The sequence below is a fragment of the Haematobia irritans genome, chromosome 3 (assembly GCF_050003625.1).
Source record: "Haematobia irritans isolate KBUSLIRL chromosome 3, ASM5000362v1, whole genome shotgun sequence".
Classification (NCBI taxonomy): domain Eukaryota; kingdom Metazoa; phylum Arthropoda; class Insecta; order Diptera; family Muscidae; genus Haematobia; species Haematobia irritans.
Genome location: NC_134399.1, coordinates 105,824,299 through 105,843,639, shown reverse-complemented (window position 1 = coordinate 105,843,639; position 19,341 = coordinate 105,824,299). Strand labels below are relative to the sequence as shown.

Below are 19,341 nucleotides of genomic sequence, written 5' to 3'. Positions count from 1 at the left end.
AATTTCTATTTTTGTTTTTTTCACTTTTTTTTCTTATGCTATGAAAGTCCTTTAAAAACGAGTTAACGACAACTTTAATTTCAAAATTCAGAATCGACTTCCAGTATATGAAAAATTATGCTATGTATGCGGTGAAACACAAAAATTCTCATGGTTCACCAAAATTGTCGTGAAGCGTACATGAATGTGAGTCGTTAAATGTTCATCGTGCTCAAACCTTTACTTTTTATTGCTTGGAAATCGAGATTTCGATATGTTACTGGTAGTATGTTACTGGTAATTATCATACCCGCACCCACAATTTATGGTGGTGGGTTTAAAAATGATATGAAACGATAAAAATATGTAATTATGAATTTTGGGAAAGAGGATTTCGTCTAATAAAAAAATTGGCTTCTACATTTTAATTAGTTCGTGAAATTACTTTGTATAGAAACTTAATTAAAATAACTTGTAAAAAATATTGGAATGAGGCATTTTGTATTATAATTTTTTTTTTGGTCAATTAGATACAATATCCAAGAAACATTGCAATTAATTTTTTGAGCTATTCAAAGCGCTTTTTTTTTCTTTGTTTATAACGATGTGTGGAGGATGTTGTAATTTGAAAATAAAGTCATTACCTAGGCATTCATAATAATCCTTATGAGTTAAACAATACACAGGTTTCAAGAATTTTTATGGTATCTGTTACCTCATCATAATAAGGAGATTGCTTAAATAAGTGCTTGTATTTTTGCTGCATTCATGTTTTTGTTTTTCAACCTATAATGTTTAGTTAGTTATTTTAAGTACTTCATTATAGAATAAAAAAGTTTTTTTTTCGGTTATACAATCAAGAACACTTGTACATAATATTCATCTTAAGAAGATTTGTTATATATTACAACAACTGTCGCATAGTGTATTGATATTATAATTCCTGTTTTTATACCCCTCCAACACCCATAAGATGGGGGGTATATTAACGTTGCCATTCTGTTTGTAACACATCGAAATATTGCTCTAGTTGTTATTGATGTAGGTCGGATGGTATTGTAAATGGACCGTATGGACCACTTTTACTTATAGCCCCATAATAAACCGACCTCAAGATTTCGCTTGCGGAGCCTCTTAGAAAAGCAAATTTCATTCGCTCCGGTTAATGTTAGTATACCATATAACAATCATGGAAAAATTGGTTCATAGCGATCCATAATTATATACAGCCACCATATCAACCGATCCCCAGATTTGACCTCCGGAGCCTTTTGAAGGAGCAAAATTCATCCGATCCAGCTGAAACTTGATACGTGGTATTAGTATATGGTCTCTAACAACCATGAACAAATTGGTCCATATCGGTTCGTAATTATATATAGCCCCCATATAAACCGATCCCCAGATTTGACCTCCGGAGCCCCTTGGAGGGATTGTTAGAGACCAAAAATTTGTTCATATCGGTCCATAATTATATATAGCACCCATTAAAACCGATTCCCAGATTTGACCTCCGGAACCTTTTGGAGAAGCCAAATTCATTCGATCCGGTTGAAATTTGGTACGTGGTGTTAGTATATGGTATTTAATAACCATACCAACGATATACGTAGCATAGTAGACATACAGCTGTAATACGATTTGTAACTTAACAATATTTCAACTGTTATAGAAATTTTTGTTAAAATTTTATTTCTAAAGAAAATTTTCTATAATTTTATTTCTATAGAAAATTTTGTCAAAATTTTATTTCTATAGAAAATTTTGTCAAAATTTTATTTCTAAAGAAAATTTTCTATAATTTTATTTCTATAGAAAATTTTGTCAGAATATTATTTCTATAGAAAATTTTGTCAAAATTCTATTTCTATAGAAAATTTTGTCAAAATTCTATTTCTATAGAAAATTTTGTCAAAATTTTATTTCTATAGAAAATTTTGTCAAAATTCTATTTCTATAGAAAATTTTATCAAAATTTTATTTCTATAGAAAATTTTATCAAAATTTTATTTCTATAGAAAATTGTGTCAAAATTTTATTTCTATAGAAAATTTTGTCAAAATTCTATTTCTATAGAAAATTTTATCAAAATTTTATTTCTATAGAAAATTTTATCAAAATTTTATTTCTATAGAAAATGTTGCCTAAATTTTATTTCTATAGAAAATTTTGTCAAAATTTTATTTCTATAGAAAATTTTGTCAAAATTCTATTTCTATAGAAAATTTTGTCAAAATTCTATTTCTATAGAAAATTTTGTCAAAATTTTATTTCTATAGAAAATTTTGTCAAAATTCTATTTCTATCGAAAATTTTGTCAAAATTCTATTTTTATAGAAAAATTTGACAAAATTTTATTTCTATAGAAAATTTTGTCAACATTTTATTTCTATAGAAAATTTTGTCAAAGTTTTATTTCTATAGAAAATTTTGTCAAAATTTTATTTCTATAGAAAATTTTGTCAAAATTCTATTTCTATAGAAAATTTTGTCAAAATTTTATTTCTATAGAAAATTTTGTCAAAATATTATTTCTATAGAAAATTTTGTCAAAATTCTATTTCTATAGAAAATTTTGTCAAAATTCTATTTCTATAGAAAATTTTGTCAAAATTCTATTTCTATAGAAAATTTTGTCAAAATTTTATTTCTATAGAAAATTTTGTCAAAATTTTATTTCTATAGAAAATTTTGTCAAAATTGTATTTCTATAGAAAATTTTGTCAAAATTTTATTTCTATAGAAAATTTTGTCAAAATTCTATTTCTATAGAAAATTTTATCAAAATTTTATTTCTATAGAAAATTTTATCAAAATTTTATTTCTATAGAAAATTTTGCCTAAATTTTATTTCTATGAAAAATTTTGTCAAAATTTTATTTCTATAGAAAATTTTGCCAAATTCTATTTCTATAGAAAATTTTGTCAAAATTTTATTTCTATTGAAAATTTTATCAAAATTTTATTTCTATAGAAAATTTTGCCTAAATTTTATTTCTATAGAAAATTTTGTCAAAATTCTATTTCTATAGAAAATTTTGTCAAAATTCTATTTCTGTAGAAAATTTTATCAAAATTTTATTTCTATAGAAAATTTTGTCAAAATTTTATTTCTATAGAAAATTTTGTCAAAATTCTATTTCTATAGAAAATTTTGTCAAAATTCTATTTCTATAGAAAATTTTGTCAAAATTCTATTTCTATAGAAAATTTTGTCAAAATTCTATTTCTATAGAAAATTTTGTCAAAATTTTATTTCTATAGAAAATTTTGTCAAAATTTTATTTGTATAGAAAAATTTGTCAAAACTTTATTTCTATAGAAAATTTTGTCAACATTTTATTTCTATAGAAAATTTTGTCAAAATTCTATATCTACAGAAAATTTTGTCTAAATTTTATTTCTATAAAAATTTTGTAAAAATTTTATTTCTATAGAAAATTTTGCAAACATTTTATTTCTATAGAAAATTTTATCAAAATTTTATTTCTATAGAAAATTTTATCAAAATATTATTTCTATAGAAAATTTTGCCTAAATTTTATTTCTATAGAAAATTTTGTCAAAATTCTATTTCTATAGAAAATCTTGTCAAAATTCTATTTCTACAGAAACTTTTGTCTAAATTTTATTTCTATAAAAATTTTGTAAAAATTTTATTTCTATAGAAAATTTTGCTAAAATTTTATTTCTATAGAAAATTTTATCAAAATTTTATTTCTATAGAAAATTTTATCAAAATATTATTTGTATATAAAAATTTGTAAAAATTTTATTTGTATATAAAAATTTGTAAAAATTTTATTTGTATAGAAAAATTTTTAAAAATTTTATTTCTATAGAAAATTTTGCAAACATTTTATTTCTATAGAAAATTTTATCAAAATTTTATTTCTATAGAAAATTTTATCAAAATATTATTTCTATAGAAAATTTTGCCTAAATTTTATTTCTATAGAAAATTTTGTCAAAATTCTATTTCTATAGAAAATCTTGTCAAAATTCTATATCTACAGAAAATTTTGTCTAAATTTTATTTCTATAAAAATTTTGTAAAAATTTTATTTCTATAGAAAATTTTGCAAACATTTTATTTCTATAGAAAATTTTATCAAAATTTTATTTCTATAGAAAATTTTATCAAAATATTATTTCTATAGAAAATTTTGCCTACATTTTATTTCTATAGAAAATTTTGTCAAAATTCTATTTCTATAGAAAATCTTGTCAAAATTCTATTTCTACAGAAACTTTTGTCTAAATTTTATTTCTATAAAAATTTTGTAAAAATTTTATTTCTATAGAAAATTTTGCTAAAATTTTATTTCTATAGAAAATTTTATCAAAATTTTATTTCTATAGAAAATTTTATCAAAATTTTATTTCTATAGAAAATTTTATCAAAATATTATTTGTATATAAAAATTTGTAAAAATTTTATTTGTATATAAAAATTTGTAAAAATTTTATTTGTATAGAAAAATTTTTAAAAATTTTATTTCTATAGAAAATTTTGTGAAAATTTTATTTCTATAGAAAATTTTGTCAAAATTCCATTTCTATAGAAAATTTTGTCAAAATTTTATTTCTATAGAGAATTTTATCAAAATTTTATTTCTATAGAAAATTTTATCAAAATTTTATTTTTATAGAAAATTTTGCCAAAATTTTATTTCTGTAGAAAATTTTATCAAAATTTTATTTCTATAGAAAAATTTGTTAAAATTTTATTTCTATACAAAATTTGTCAAAATTCTGTTTCTATACAAAATTTTGTCAAAATTCTATTTCTATAGAAAATTTTGTCAAAATTTTATTTCTATAGAAAATTTTGTCAAATTTCTATTTCTATAGAAAATTTTGTCAAAATTCTATATCTTTAGAAAATTTTGTCAAAATTTTATTTCTATAGAAAAATTTGTAAAAAAATTATTTGTATAGAAAATTTTGTCAAAATTTTATATCTATAGACAATTTTGTGAAAATTTTATTTCTATAGAAAATTTTGTCAAAATTTTATTTCCATAGAAAATTTTATCAAAATAAAAGCATATAAACTGATCCCCAGATTTGACCTCCGCAGCCCCTTGGAGGAGCAAATTTCATCCGATCTGGTTGAAGTTTGGTACGTTTGGTGTGTTTGTATATGGTCTCTAACAATCATCCAAGAATTGGTTCATAGCGGTCCATAATTATATATAGCCCCCATATAAGCCGGTCCCCAGATTTGACCTCCGGAACCTTTTGGAGAAGCAAAATTCATTCGATCCGGTTGAAATTTGGTACGTGGTGTTAGTATATGGTCCTTAATAACCATGCCAAAATTGGTCCATAATCCTATATAGCCCCATTATAAACCGATCCCGAGATTTGGTTCTGGAGCCTCTTGGAGGAGCAAATTTATCCCGATTCAGTTGAAATTTTGTACATTGTGCTAGTATATGACCACTAACAAGCATGCCCAACTTGGTCCATATCGATCCATAGCTATATATAGCCCTCAGATAAATCGATCCCAAATCACACAAAAATTGGTCCATATCGGTTTATAATTGCATAAAGCCCCCATATAAATCGACCCCTTTCTTCAATTATGTTCTGTCTTCAATTATTTAATTACCGCACAAATGTCCATATCGGTTCGCCATTATTTGTAAACTTACCTTTATATATCTTTTTGACTAATATATACCACGTATGGTCTAACTTACAATTTAGAAGACGATGTTAAGAAGTTTTAAGATACCTTGCCATCGATAAGTATAACCACAACCCAAGTAATTCGATTGTGGTTGACAGTCTGTCGTAGAAGTTTCTACGCAATCAACGGTGAAGGGTACATAAGATTCGGCCTGGCCGAACTTACGGCCGTATATACTTGTTTGTTTTTAACGATATTCATTAATCAAAACTTTCCGATAGTTGCAACAATTTGTTGATAGTTTTCTAATATATCCCAGTCTCATTCGTCATCTCCACCAAGTATTATTATAACTTCCATCATGGACACTGTGGATTTCCCAAATCGCGATTGGTTCATTGTTTTTGAGTGTGTGAAGTGTGACTATGTCATGAATTTTGTTTCAGTATTGTCTGAAGAGTATATCTCGAACTAGCAGTTGTCCATCCCGAATTTTTAATTTGAGCACCCGTCTTTTCGGCTCTAATGTTAAAAAAAAAAAACCTTTGTAAGCATTATCTACCCTCAACAACGAGCCAAAACAAAAATCCACTATTTTTATATGCTGCTGAATTTAATATTAAAGTATGTAATTCCCTATCAAGGAAATGTTAAAGCCAAAAGCTTAACCAATAACACAATTCACTTTTCAAATAACTTGACAACAATTGCCCTATACATGGTGAAGAATGTTGGTTTGTCCAAATCAAATACTAGCAATTGTCATGACATCCACAGCAATGGGATATTGGTCTGACATATATGAAGAAATAGCGATGGTGATGATATACTCGTAAATGTTCCTGTGATCCAAACCAGTCAAAGTACGATTTATGTACGATTCTTCAAGTCGAAATGATGCCCTAGGGTGAGACATTGCAATTGATGCCATTTCGATTCATTGAGTTTATCTTCATTTCATCTGTACGCCAGAGGCATCAATTAACATACAAAATCATTGAACGTCATATTATCGAAGTGTGCGCGTGTGTTTGGGGTGTGCAGTACACTTAAAAGAATAAATTCAATAAATATCCCAGTAAAAAGAGAATTCATTGAATATAAATGAAATAAATCCATGACCCTCCATGCAATTGTAAGGAAAGCAAGAAAACTTTTTCGAAACAAACCAAACAAAAAAAATAAATCTTCTCTATCAAGAATGAATAGAATAATCCAAAAAAAAAGAGAATTTGATTTGCCCCACCCCCCCCCACTCTTGAATTTCGCCATCGATTGTAGGACCCTGTAGTACTTTAACTTTGTTGGAGCGTTTTATTCACCCTCAAAACATTTTGTGTGGCAAATGCCCTTTGTCTTTGCTTCCCCCCAGTTAACTTAAAGTAGGGCAAACCAAAGAACTAAAAATCATTGTCGTTATTGTCATCTTGTTACTCCTACGATATAATCTTATTGTCCCCTTCTGCGCATTCGATGGTTTATTCAGCTGTACTGTTGATACAAGCTTCATGAATATTGAAAGATTTGAGCAAACTTTGTTGTGTAAGAGAATTCAAATCGTAATTGGTTTGATAGAATATCTGCATAGTAAGTATTCAATAAAAACATACTGTCGATAATTAAAACAAATATATAACTAATAGAATTAGGTATATTCGGCCGTAAGTTCGGCCAGGCCGAATCTTATGTACCCTCCACCATGAATTGCATAGACACTTGTACTAAAGACTGTCATCCACAATCGAATTGCTTGGGTTGCGGTAACACTTGCCGATGGCAAGAAATCTTAAAATTTCTTAACACCGTAAGTTAGTCCATACTTATATTAAACAAAAACAAGTATATACGGCCGTAAGTTCGGCCAGGCCGAAGCTTATGTACCCTCCATCACGGATTGCGTAGAAACTTCTTCTAAACACTGTCATCCACAATCGAATTACTTAAGTTGCGGTAACGCTTGCCGATGGCAAAGTATCTTAAAACCTGCTAACACCATCTTCTAAATTGTATGTAAGTCCATACGTGGTATATATTAAATCAAAAAAGATCGATCCAATACGTATATAATTCAGTTTGACAAAGTAGACATAAAATTTTGACAAAATTTTCTACAGAAAGAAAATATTAAAAAATTTTCTATGGAAATAAAATTTTCACAAAATTTTCTATAGAAATAAAAATTTTGACAACATTTTCTATAGAAAGAAAATTTTGACAAAAATTTCTACAGAAATAAAATTTTAACAAAATTTTCTATAGAAATAAACATTTGACAAAATTTTCTATAGAAATAAAATCTTGGTCGATTATTTTTGGCTCTAGTGGCAACCATGATTATGAACCGAATAAAATTTGAACAAAATTTTCTATAGCAATAAAATTTTGACAAAATTTTCTATAGAAATAAAATTTTGACAATGATGAAAATTTTATTATGAACCGAATAAAATTTTAACAAAATTTTCTCTAGAAATAAAATTTTGACAACATTTTCTATAGAAATAAAATTTTGGTAGATTATTTTTGGCTCTAGTGGCAACCATGATTATGAACCGATATGGGCCAATTTTTGTGTGATTGGACCAATTTTGGTATGGTTGTTAGCGACCATATACTAACACCACGTTCCTAATTTGACCCGGATCGGATGAATTTTGCTCCTCCAAGAGGCTCCGGAGGTCAAATCTGGAGAACGTTTTATATGGGGGCTATATATAATTATGGACCGATATGGACCATGTTCCAAATTACAACCGGATTGGATGAAATTTGCTTCTCTTGGAGACTTCGCAAGCCAAATCTGGGGATCGGTTTATATGGGGGCTATATATAATTATGAACCGATGTGGACCAATTTTTGCACGGTTGTTAGAGACCATATACCAATATCATGTACCAAATTTCAGGCGCATCGGATAAAATTTGCTTCTCTTTGAGGCTCCGCAAGCCAAATCTGGGGATCGGTTTATATGGGGGCTATATATAATTATGAACCGATGTGGACCAATTTTTGCACGGTTGTTAGAGACCATATACCAATTTCATGTACCAAATTTCAGGCGGATCGGATAAAATTTGCTTCTCTTTGAGGCTCCGCAACCCAAATCTGGGGATCGGTTTATATGGGCGCTATATATAATTATGGACCGATGAGGACCAATTTTTGCACGGTTGTTAGATACCATATATCAACATCATGTATCAAATTTTAGCCGGATCGGATGAAATTTGCTTCTCTTTGAGGCTCCGCAAGCCAAAATCTGGGGATCGGTTTATATGGGGCCTTTATATAATTATGGACCAATGTGGACCAATTTTTGCATGATTGTTAGAGACCATATACCAACACCATGTACCAAATTTCAGCCAGATCGGATGAAATATGCTTCTCTTAGAGGATCCACTAGCCAAATCTGGGGATCGGTTTATATGGGGGCTATATATAATTATGGACCGATGGGAACCAATTTTTGCATGGTTGTTAGAGACCATATACCAACATCATGTACCAAATTTCAGCCCGATCGGATGAAATTTGCTTCTCTTTTAGGCTCCGCAAGCCAAATCTGGGGATCGGTTTATATGGGGGCTATATATAATTATGGACCGATATGGACCATGTTCCAAATTACAACCGGATTGGATGAAATTTGCTTCTCTTGGAGACTTCGCAAGCCAAATCTGGGGATCGGTTTATATGGGGGCTATATATAATTATGAACCGATGTGGACCAATTTTTGCACGGTTGTTAGAGACAATATACCAATATCATGTACCAAATTTCAGGCGCATCGGATAAAATTTGCTTCTCTTTGAGGCTCCGCAAGCCAAATCTGGGGATCGGTTTATATGGGGGCTATATATAATTATGAACCGATGTGGGCCAATTTTTGCACGGTTGTTAGAGACCATATACCAATTTAATGTACCAAATTTCAGGCGGATCGGATAAAATTTGCTTCTCTTTGAGGCTCCGCAACCCAAATCTGGGGATCGGTTTATATGGGCGCTATATATAATTATGGACCGATGTGGACCAATTTTTGCACGGTTGTTAGAGACCATATATCAACATCATGTATCAAATTTCAGCCGGATCGGATGAAATTTGCTTCTCTTTGAGGCTCCGCAAGCCAAAATCTGGGGATCGGTTTATATGGGGCCTTTATATAATTATGGACCAATGTGGACCAATTTTTGCATGATTGTTAGAGACCATATACCAACACCATGTACCAAATTTCAGCCAGATCGGATGAAATATGCTTCTCTTAGAGGCTCCACTAGCCAAATCTGGGGATCGGTTTATATGGGGGCTATATATAATTATTGACCGATGTGAACCAATTTTTGCATGGTTGTTAAAGACCATATACCAACACCATATACCAAATTTCAGCCGGATCGGATGAAATATGCTTCTTTTAGAGGCTCCACAAGCCAAATCTGAGGGTCCCTTTATATGGGGGCTATACGTAAAAGTGGACCGATATGGCCCATTTTCAATACTATCCGACCTACATCGATAACAACTACTTGTGCCAAGTTTCAAGTCGATAGCTTGTTTCGTTCGGAAGTTAGCGTGATTTCAAAAGACGGACGGGCGGACGGACGGACACGCTTAGATCGACTCAGAATTTCACCACAACCCAGAATATATATACTTTATGGGGTCTTAGAGCAATATTTCGATGTGTTACAAACGGAATGACAAAGTTAATATACCCCCATCCTATTATGGAGGGTATAAAAAAGAGCTATTAAATACGTATATAATTGAGTTTGACAAAATTTTCTATAGAAATAAAATTTTGACAAAACTTTCTATAGCAATAAAATTTTGACAAAACTTTCTATAAAAATCAAATCTTGGCAAAATTTTGTATTGTAATTAAATTTTGACAAAATTTTCTATAGAAATAAAATTTTGACAAAATTTTCTATAGCAATAAAATTTTGACAAAATTTTCTATAGAAATCAAATCTTGACAAAATTTTGTATTGTAATAAAATTTTTTATAAAAATAAAATTTTGACCAAATTTTCTATAGAAATAAAATGTTGACCAAATTTTCTATAGAAATAAAATGTTGACAAAACTTTCTATAGAAATAAAATTTTGACAACTTTTTCTATAGTAATAAAATTTTGACAAAATTTTGTATTGTAAAAAAATTTTAACAAAATTTTCTATAGAAATAAAATTTTGACATAAATTTTCTATAGCAATAAAACTTTGACAAAATTTCTATAGAAATAAAATCTTGAAAAAATTTTGTATTGTAATAAAATTTTAACAAAATTTTCTATAGAAATAAAATTTGGCAAAATTTTCTATAGAAATAAAATTTTAACAAAATTTTCAGTAGAAATAAAATTTTGACTAAATTGTCTATAGAAATAAAATTTTCTATAGAAATAAAATGTTGACAAAATTTTCTATAGTAATAAAATTTTGACAAAATTTTCTATAGTAATAAAATTTTGACTAAATTGTCTATAGAAATAAAATTTTGGTAGATTATTTTTGGGGATCGGCTATATATACCCAGCAAAAAAATTTGGAAGTTCTTCCAAAGGCACAACTTTAAAAGCACTTCCAGAAGATGCATTTCCAATGATGTTCTTTATTTTATCTACCCAGAAAGTTCTTTTAATTAAATTTTTTATAACTTGGTCTTTTAATACTTTTAATAGGTAATTTTAAGTTTTTTTTTGTCTCAAATAGGTTAAAAACAGAATAAGAATTCATAAAATGGTACAAATCATTTAAATTTTGTCGAAAAAAAATGCTAAATCCAATCTGAAAAAATTGTGCATTTTTAAAAATATTTGAGGTCAAATGTTTCCGACAAGCGTTAGAATCCATTAATAATTATAAAAAATTATAAAACTTATTTATTTGACAAAATATCACAGAATTTTTTAATTTACAACCAAAACATAGAATTCGGATCACACTTCAAGAAGTGATGCAAATCCAGTACACCGGCTGTTGAAATGGAGGACTTCCGTCCTATGACAAGCCCATGTTAAATTCATCGCTTCTGCGTCAATTTTGCACCACTTGCGGATCCAAAAGGAACATTTTTATTTCTTTTTTGTCGACGCTTTTTTTGCTGAGTAACTATAGACCGATATGGACCAATTTTGGTATGGTTGTTAGCGGCCATATACTAGCGAAATGTACTAACTTTTACCACGTACCAAATTTCAACCGGATGGGATGAATTTTGCTCCTCCAAGAGGACCTCTTGGAGGAGCAAAATTCATCCCTCCGGACCGGAGGTCAAATCTAGGCATCGGTAAATGGGGGTTATATATAATTAAGATCGGTATGGTTGTATATAATTAAGACCGGTACCAAATTTCAACCGGATCGGGTGAATTTTGCTCTTCCAAGGGGCTCCGGAGGTCAAATCTGGGGATCGGTTTATATGGGGGCTACATTTAATTATAGACCGATATGGACCAATTCCTGCACGGTTGTTAGAGACCATATACTAACACCACGTACCAAATTTCAACCGAATCGGATGAATTTTGCTCAGCCATGAGGATCGGGAGGTCAAAACTGGGGATCGGTTTATATGGTTGCTATATATAATTATGAACCGATCTGGACTAATTTTTGCATGGTTGTTAGAAACTATATACCAACACCATTTACCAAATTTCAGCAAGAACGGATGAAATTTGCTTCTCTTTGAGGCTCCGCAAGCCAAATCTGGGGATCGGTTTATATGGGAGCTATATATATTTATGGACCGATGTGGACCAATTTCTGCATGGTTGTTAGAGACCATATACCAACACCATGTATCAAATTTCAGCCGGATCGGATGAAATTTGCTTCTCTTTGAGGTTCCGCAAGCCAAATCTGGGGATCGGTTTATATGGGGGCTATATATTATTATGGACCGATGTGGACCAGTTTTTGCAAGGTTGTTAAGAACCATATACCAACACCATGTACTAAATTTCAGCCGGATTAGATGAAATTTGCTTTTCTTTGAGGCTCCGCAAGCCAAATCGGGGGATCGGTTTATATGGTGGCTTTATATAATTATGAACCGATCTGGACTAATTTTTGCATGGTTGTTAGAGACTATATACCAACACCATGTACCATATTTCAGCCGTATCGGATGAAATTCTCTTTGAGGCTCCGCAAGCCAAATCTGGGGATCGGTTTATATGGGGGCAATATATAATTATGGACCGATGTGGACCAATTTTTGCAAGGTTCTTAAGAACCATATACCAACATCATGTACCCAATTTCACACGAATCGGATGAAATTTGCTTCTCTTTGAGGCTCCGCAAGCCAAATCGGGGAATCGGTTTATATGAGGGCTATATATAATTATTGACCGATATGGACCAATTTTTGCATGGTTGTTAGATACCATATACCAACACCATGCACCAAATTTTAGCCAGATCGGATGAAATATGCTTCTCTTATAGGCTCTGCTAATCAAATCTGAGAGGCCCGTTTATATGGGGGCTATACGTAAAAGTGTTCCGATATGTCCCATTTACAATACCGCCCGACCTACATAAATAACAACTACTTGTGCGAAGTTTCAAGTCGATAGCTTGTTTCGTTCGGAAGTTAGCGTGATTTCAACAGACGGACAGACGGACGGACATGCTTAGATCGACTCAGAATATCACCACGACCCAGAATATATATACTTTATGGGGTCTTAGAGCAATATTTCGATGTGTTACAAACGGAATGACAAAGTTAATATTCCCCAATCCTAAAAAAAATTAAAAAAAAAACTTACGGCCGTAAGTTTGGTCGGACCGCATCTTATGTGCCCTCCACCATCGATTGCGTTGAAAATTCTACTAAAGACTGTCACCCACAATCGAATTACTTAGGTTGTGGTAACAGTAACCGATGACAAGGTATATTAAACCTCCTTAAAATTGTCTTTTAAATTGTATGTTAGTCCGTATCTGTTAGACAACCAACGCATATTACATACCTATATAATTCAGTTCTTGGCCGGTAAATACAGGGGAGTCTATAAATAATTACGAACCGATATGAATCAATCGTTTATGGACCGATATATCGCTATATTTACCAATTTTTGCACAGGGAGTTGACATGACATGACATTATAAATATGCGCACCGAAATTGGTTGAAATCGGTTCAGATTTAGATATAGCTCCAATATATATCTTTCGCCCGATTTAAACTCCTATAAAACTGGGGCTGGCCAAAGTTTTATCCTGAGTTACGTACATTTTTGCACGAGGAGTAAACCAACATTATAAATGTGCATACCGAATTTGGTTGAAATCGTTTCAGATTTAGATATAGCTCCCATATGTTATGTATGGTTGTTAGAGGCCACATTCTAGCTCAACGTACGAAATTGTAATAGAATCGAATGAAATTTGCTCCTCCAAGAGGATCCGGAGGTCAAATTTGGGGATCGGTTTTTATGGGGCCTATATATAATTGTGGACCGATGTGGAACAATTGTTAGGGATCATATACAAACTCCACGTACCAAATCTCAATCGCATAGGATGAAATTTTTTTCTCTAAGAGGCTCGGCAAGCCAAATCGGGGGTTCGTTTATATGGACCTATATTGGCCATTTGCAATACCATTCGACATCGATAACAACTACTTGTGCCAAGTTTCAAGTCGGTAGTTGGCGGGATTTCAACAGACGGACGGACGGACAAACATCACTAGATCGACTCAGAATTTCGACGTGTTACAAACGGAATGACAAAGTTAATATACCTCCCACCCTATGGTAAAGGGTATAAAAATGAGTTGAGATTTACCAAAAATTCTTTTTCAACTACTCAGTATAAAAACATATTCAAATTTCCACCATGCCAATGTGTGCACTGGTATACACATTTTTCCAAGTATATAAAATAACGCTAAGAAGATTTTCAAACACCCTTGTGATGCGAACGTAAGATGGAACCCGAATGTTTTCCTTCCGGACTGAATTAATGGATGCAATGAAACTTAATATTCTATGCAAAGGAATAAGTTGAAATTCTAATAGCATGAATTGAAAAACATCAAGAAAATATGAGAAAAATTAGTTAAATTTTTCCACGAGACAGTTCATTTTTTCCATAAAACAATTTAATTTTTTTTTGCATAAAACTACAAATGCAGTGTTATTAAATGTAACATAGGGTTATTGGATTTAGTTACATTATCTAAAGTTGATTCTAGGGTCGGAGTGGGACTCGAGGCTGATGAAAAATGATGGAAATCTTTGGCTTCATGTTAATATATTTTTTCATAGACCCAACAAAAAAAGATCCCCAACGTGTGATCCGGAAGTAGTGTAATCTTCGATCATCTCCAATGGATTTTACACGAGCTTATCATAGGACGGAAGTACTCCATCGTTTGCATTGCTTTAGAAGTTGCGGCTTGGAAGCTCATTTGGATGAAAAAATTAAAAAAAAAAATTATTTATTTCTATAGAAATTTTTTTCAACATTTTATTTCTATAGAAAATGTTGGTAACTTTTTATTTCCTTAGAAAATTTTGTCAAAATTTTATTTTTATAGAAAATTTTATCACAATTTTATTTCTGAAGAAAATTGTGTTAAATTTTATTTCATAGAAAATATTGTCAAATTTTTTTCTATAGAAAATTGTGTCAAAATGTTATTGCTATAGAAAATTTTGTCAAAATGTTATTTCTATAGAAAATGTTGTCAAAATTTTATTTCAATAGAAAATTTTGTCAACAGTTTATTATTATAGAAAATTTTGTCAAAATTTTATTTTTATAGAAAATTTTGGCAAAATTTTATTTCTATAGAAAATTTTGTCAAAATTTTATTTCTATAGAAAATTTTGTCAAAATTTTATTTCTATAGAAAATTTTGTTAAAATTTTATTCCTATAGAAAATTTTGTCAAAATTCTATTTCTATAGAAAATTTTGTCAAAATTTAATTTCTATAGAAAATGTTTTCAAAATATATGACCGCTAGCAGCCATGCAAAATTTGGTCCATATCGGTCTATAGTTATATATAGCCGATCGCCAATCACACACAAATTGGTCCATATCGCCAAACATAATCTACCAAAATTTTATTTCTATAGAAAATTTTGTCAAAATGTTATTTCTATAGAAAATTTTGACAAAATTTTATTTCTATAGAACATTTTGTCAAAATTTTATTTCTATAGAAAATTTTGTCAAAAATTTATTTCTATAGAAAAGATATCAAAATTGTATTTCTATAGAAAATTTTATCAACCTTTTATTTCTATAGACAATTTTGGTAACATTTTATTTCTTTAGAAAAATTTGTCCAAATTTTATTTCTACAGAAAATTTTGTCAAAACTTTATTTCTATAGAAAATTTTGTCAAAATGTTATTTCTATAGAAAATTTTGGTAACATTTTATTTCTATAGAAAAATTTGTCAAAATTTTATTTCTATAGAAAAATTTGTCAAAATTTTATTTCTATAGAAAATTTTGGTAACATTTTATTTCTATATAAAATTTTGTCAAAATTTTATTTCTATTTTTTGTATACTATTTCTATAGAAAATTTTGTCAAAATTTTATTTCTATATTTTCTATATTATTTCTATAGAAAAATTTGTCAAAATTTTATTTCTATAGATAATTTTGTCAAAACTTTATTTCTGTAGAAAATTTTATTAAGACTTTTTTCTATAGAAAATTTTGGTAACATTTTATTTCCTTAGAAAATTTTGTCAAAACTTTATTTCTATAGAAAATTTTGTCAAAATTTTATTTCTATAGTAAATTTTGTTAAAATTTTATTTCTATAGAAAATTTTGGAGTTGGTATATGGTCTCTAACAATCATGCAAAAATTGGTCCACATCGGTCCACTTTTACGTATAGCCCCCATATAAACGGATCCTAAGATTTGGCTTGCGGAGCCTCTAAGAGAAGCATATTTCAACCGATCCGGCAGCAATTTGGTACATGGTCTCTATATACTTGGTCTCTATATATGGTCTCTAACAACCATGAAAAATTGGTCCACATCGGTCTATAATTATATGTAGCTCCCATATAAACCGATCCCCAGATTTGGCTTGCGGAGGCTCTTAGAGAAAAAAATTTCATCCGATCCGGTTAAAATTTGGTCTTAGTATATGATCCCCAACATTCACGCTAAAATTGGTCCATATAGGTCCATAATTATACATAGCCCTATATAAACCGATCTCCAGATATTGCTTGCTTGCGGATCCTCTTGGAGGAGCAAATCTCATCCGATCCGGATGAAATTCGGTACGTGGTGTTTATATATGGCTTCTAACACCCGTGAAAAAATTGGTCCAAATCGGTCTATAATTACGAGTATATATTGGCCCCATATAAACGGATCCAGGAGCCTCTTAGAGAAACAAATTTCATCCGATCCGGTTGAAATTTGCTACATGGTTTAAGTATATTGTCTCTAACAACCATATCGGTCCATAATTATATATAGCCACTATATAAACCGATCCCTAGATTTCACCATCGGAGCCTCTGGGAGGAGAAAATCCAATTCAATTGAAATTTTGTATGTTGTCTTAGTATATGGTCACTTATGTTGTCTTAGTATATGGACACTAAATACCATGCAGATTTGACCTCTGGAGCCTTTTGGGGAAGTAAATTTCATCCGATTCGGTTGAAATTCGGCCGTATATACTTGTTTGGTTTGTCATTCTGATAGAGAAAGAAAAATTCTTACTTTCAACACAACAATCTGGCAACATTATTGTGTTGATGTAAAAATTCTCCTAACCGCATATAATATTCATACTAATTTTATATATCACTTTCACTCAACAGTGAAATTTTTTATTATGTCCCCATTTCTGGTTTAGTATCCTGGTACAATTATGGTTCTTATGGTCCTTCCGTGACCACTAAAATATTCAAACTAATCCTATTACTTTGACTTTTCTTGCTTCTACTTACCCATGAGTACGAAATTGGTTGGTGTTGACATATTCTTCTTACTCAGTATCAGGACAATCAGAGAGTTGAACACCACGGTGAGTACTAACAGGAAGGGCATAATGTAACCATACAACGGTAGGACATACTCGATTTGTGTTTCACATGTTAAATTGAAATAGGATTGATTCGAGACAAGATCTCTGTCCATACAGGGTAGATAAAAATCCGAGTCATTTACCAAATGTGGATAGTACGACGAATTGAAATACTCCAATGAATTGCTAACACTATTGATGATAACCTCGCTACTGCCATCGCGAATAATTGAATTGTCCGGATTAAGTTGACTAGCTTCTGAGCCATCGCTACTGCGGCCACCGCCATCACCACTCCAATACATTAGGCCTGCCGCAGAGATGTCATATAAGTTGAGTGGAGTGTGATTAGTGTTGTGAGGATGTGAGGTGGCATTTGTGGGAGAAAGTCCATTTCGATAAAGCGGACTATTATTGGTATTAGTTGGACTCGTATTGTCCATTATGGTGGGAGCCATAACTGCAGCAACTGATTCGGTAACAACGTTAATTAGCGTCTGTTATAGATTATTCATAATGTGAAGGGATTTGATAGGCCACTCATGGACATAATCTTGTGGAAATTATTACTAGCCATCATTTGGATTCAATAAAATTCCGTAATTCTGCAGTTACCATTCCGTAATATTTTGAAATTGAGTGGGTATTGAATTTGGGGAAAATTTCTAGGGTTTCTTTAATTAAAAATTGTTAAATACCATTGGAGTTAGTCCTCTATTGTTGTGCCATTATTTCCAATATTTTTTGTAGGAATATGTGAATTATTATTTTTTTTTTTTTTTTGGAAATCTCCATTCATATGTTCTCTCGTCAGCGGTTTTAAATTCTCAATATCAATATGTTTGCATTTGTATTCACATAGGTATTTTAAGCTTCTGAGGATTCTTGATTCATTTACAAATTGAATTAGTCGATTTTCCTTTTATTTTTTGTTTTTCCTCCTTCTTATGTCCTTTTTTCAATCAATTCTTCATTCTGGATTATTTTGCAAAATTCATGGTTTATTTCTCATTAAGGGGATTACTATTCCAGGTAGAGTTTCATTTCAGTGCTTAAGTGCTTGTGTGATATTTCTCGGAAAAATTTTTCAATCTGAAAGATAATGCAAATTAAATTAGATGAGTTTCGTAGTCTTGAGTGATGGGAAAACAAATGTGATTACATTACATAAAATCAAATAAAATCGAGGAAATATATGGAAATTGATAGGTAATTTAATTAAACGCCGTGAATAAAAATGTAAAGTGGAAGAAACAGATAAAAACTGTGGTGAGTTTGACCGAACGAAAAAAAATGTTTGATATTTAACACATGCCAATTTGCGGCTCGAAATCAGAGACCGATATGGTCTCATCAGTTCCCTCAAACAATAAAAAAAATGAAAAGACTCCCTGACAACCAAAAACCAAAATGGACCAAGATGCTATAATATAGTTAAAACAAGTATATACGGCCGTAAGTTCGGCCAGGCCGAATCTTATGCACCCTCCACCATGGATTGTATACAAACTTTTACTAAGGACTGTCAACCACAATCGAATTACTTGGGTTGCGGTAACACTTGCCGATGGCAAGGTGTAGTAAAACTTCTTAACACCGTGTTCTCAATTGTAAGTTAGTCCATACGGGGTATATATTAAACAAAAACAAGTATATACGGCCGT

The 19,341-nt window shown here is 30.5% G+C and overlaps 1 protein-coding gene across 1 annotated transcript in view; it reads right to left on the bottom strand.

Moving 5' to 3' along the window:
- LOC142228883 (sex peptide receptor-like) overlaps nucleotides 1–18,741 on the bottom strand; it is a 99,219-nt gene extending 80,478 nt beyond the window's left edge. The window contains exon 1 of the mRNA XM_075299417.1: nucleotides 17,601–18,741. Coding sequence (XP_075155532.1) covers nucleotides 17,601–18,135 — 535 coding nt within the window. The 5' untranslated portion in view covers nucleotides 18,136–18,741. The remainder of the gene's footprint in view (nucleotides 1–17,600) is intronic.
- Nucleotides 18,742–19,341: the final 600 nt, after the last annotated feature.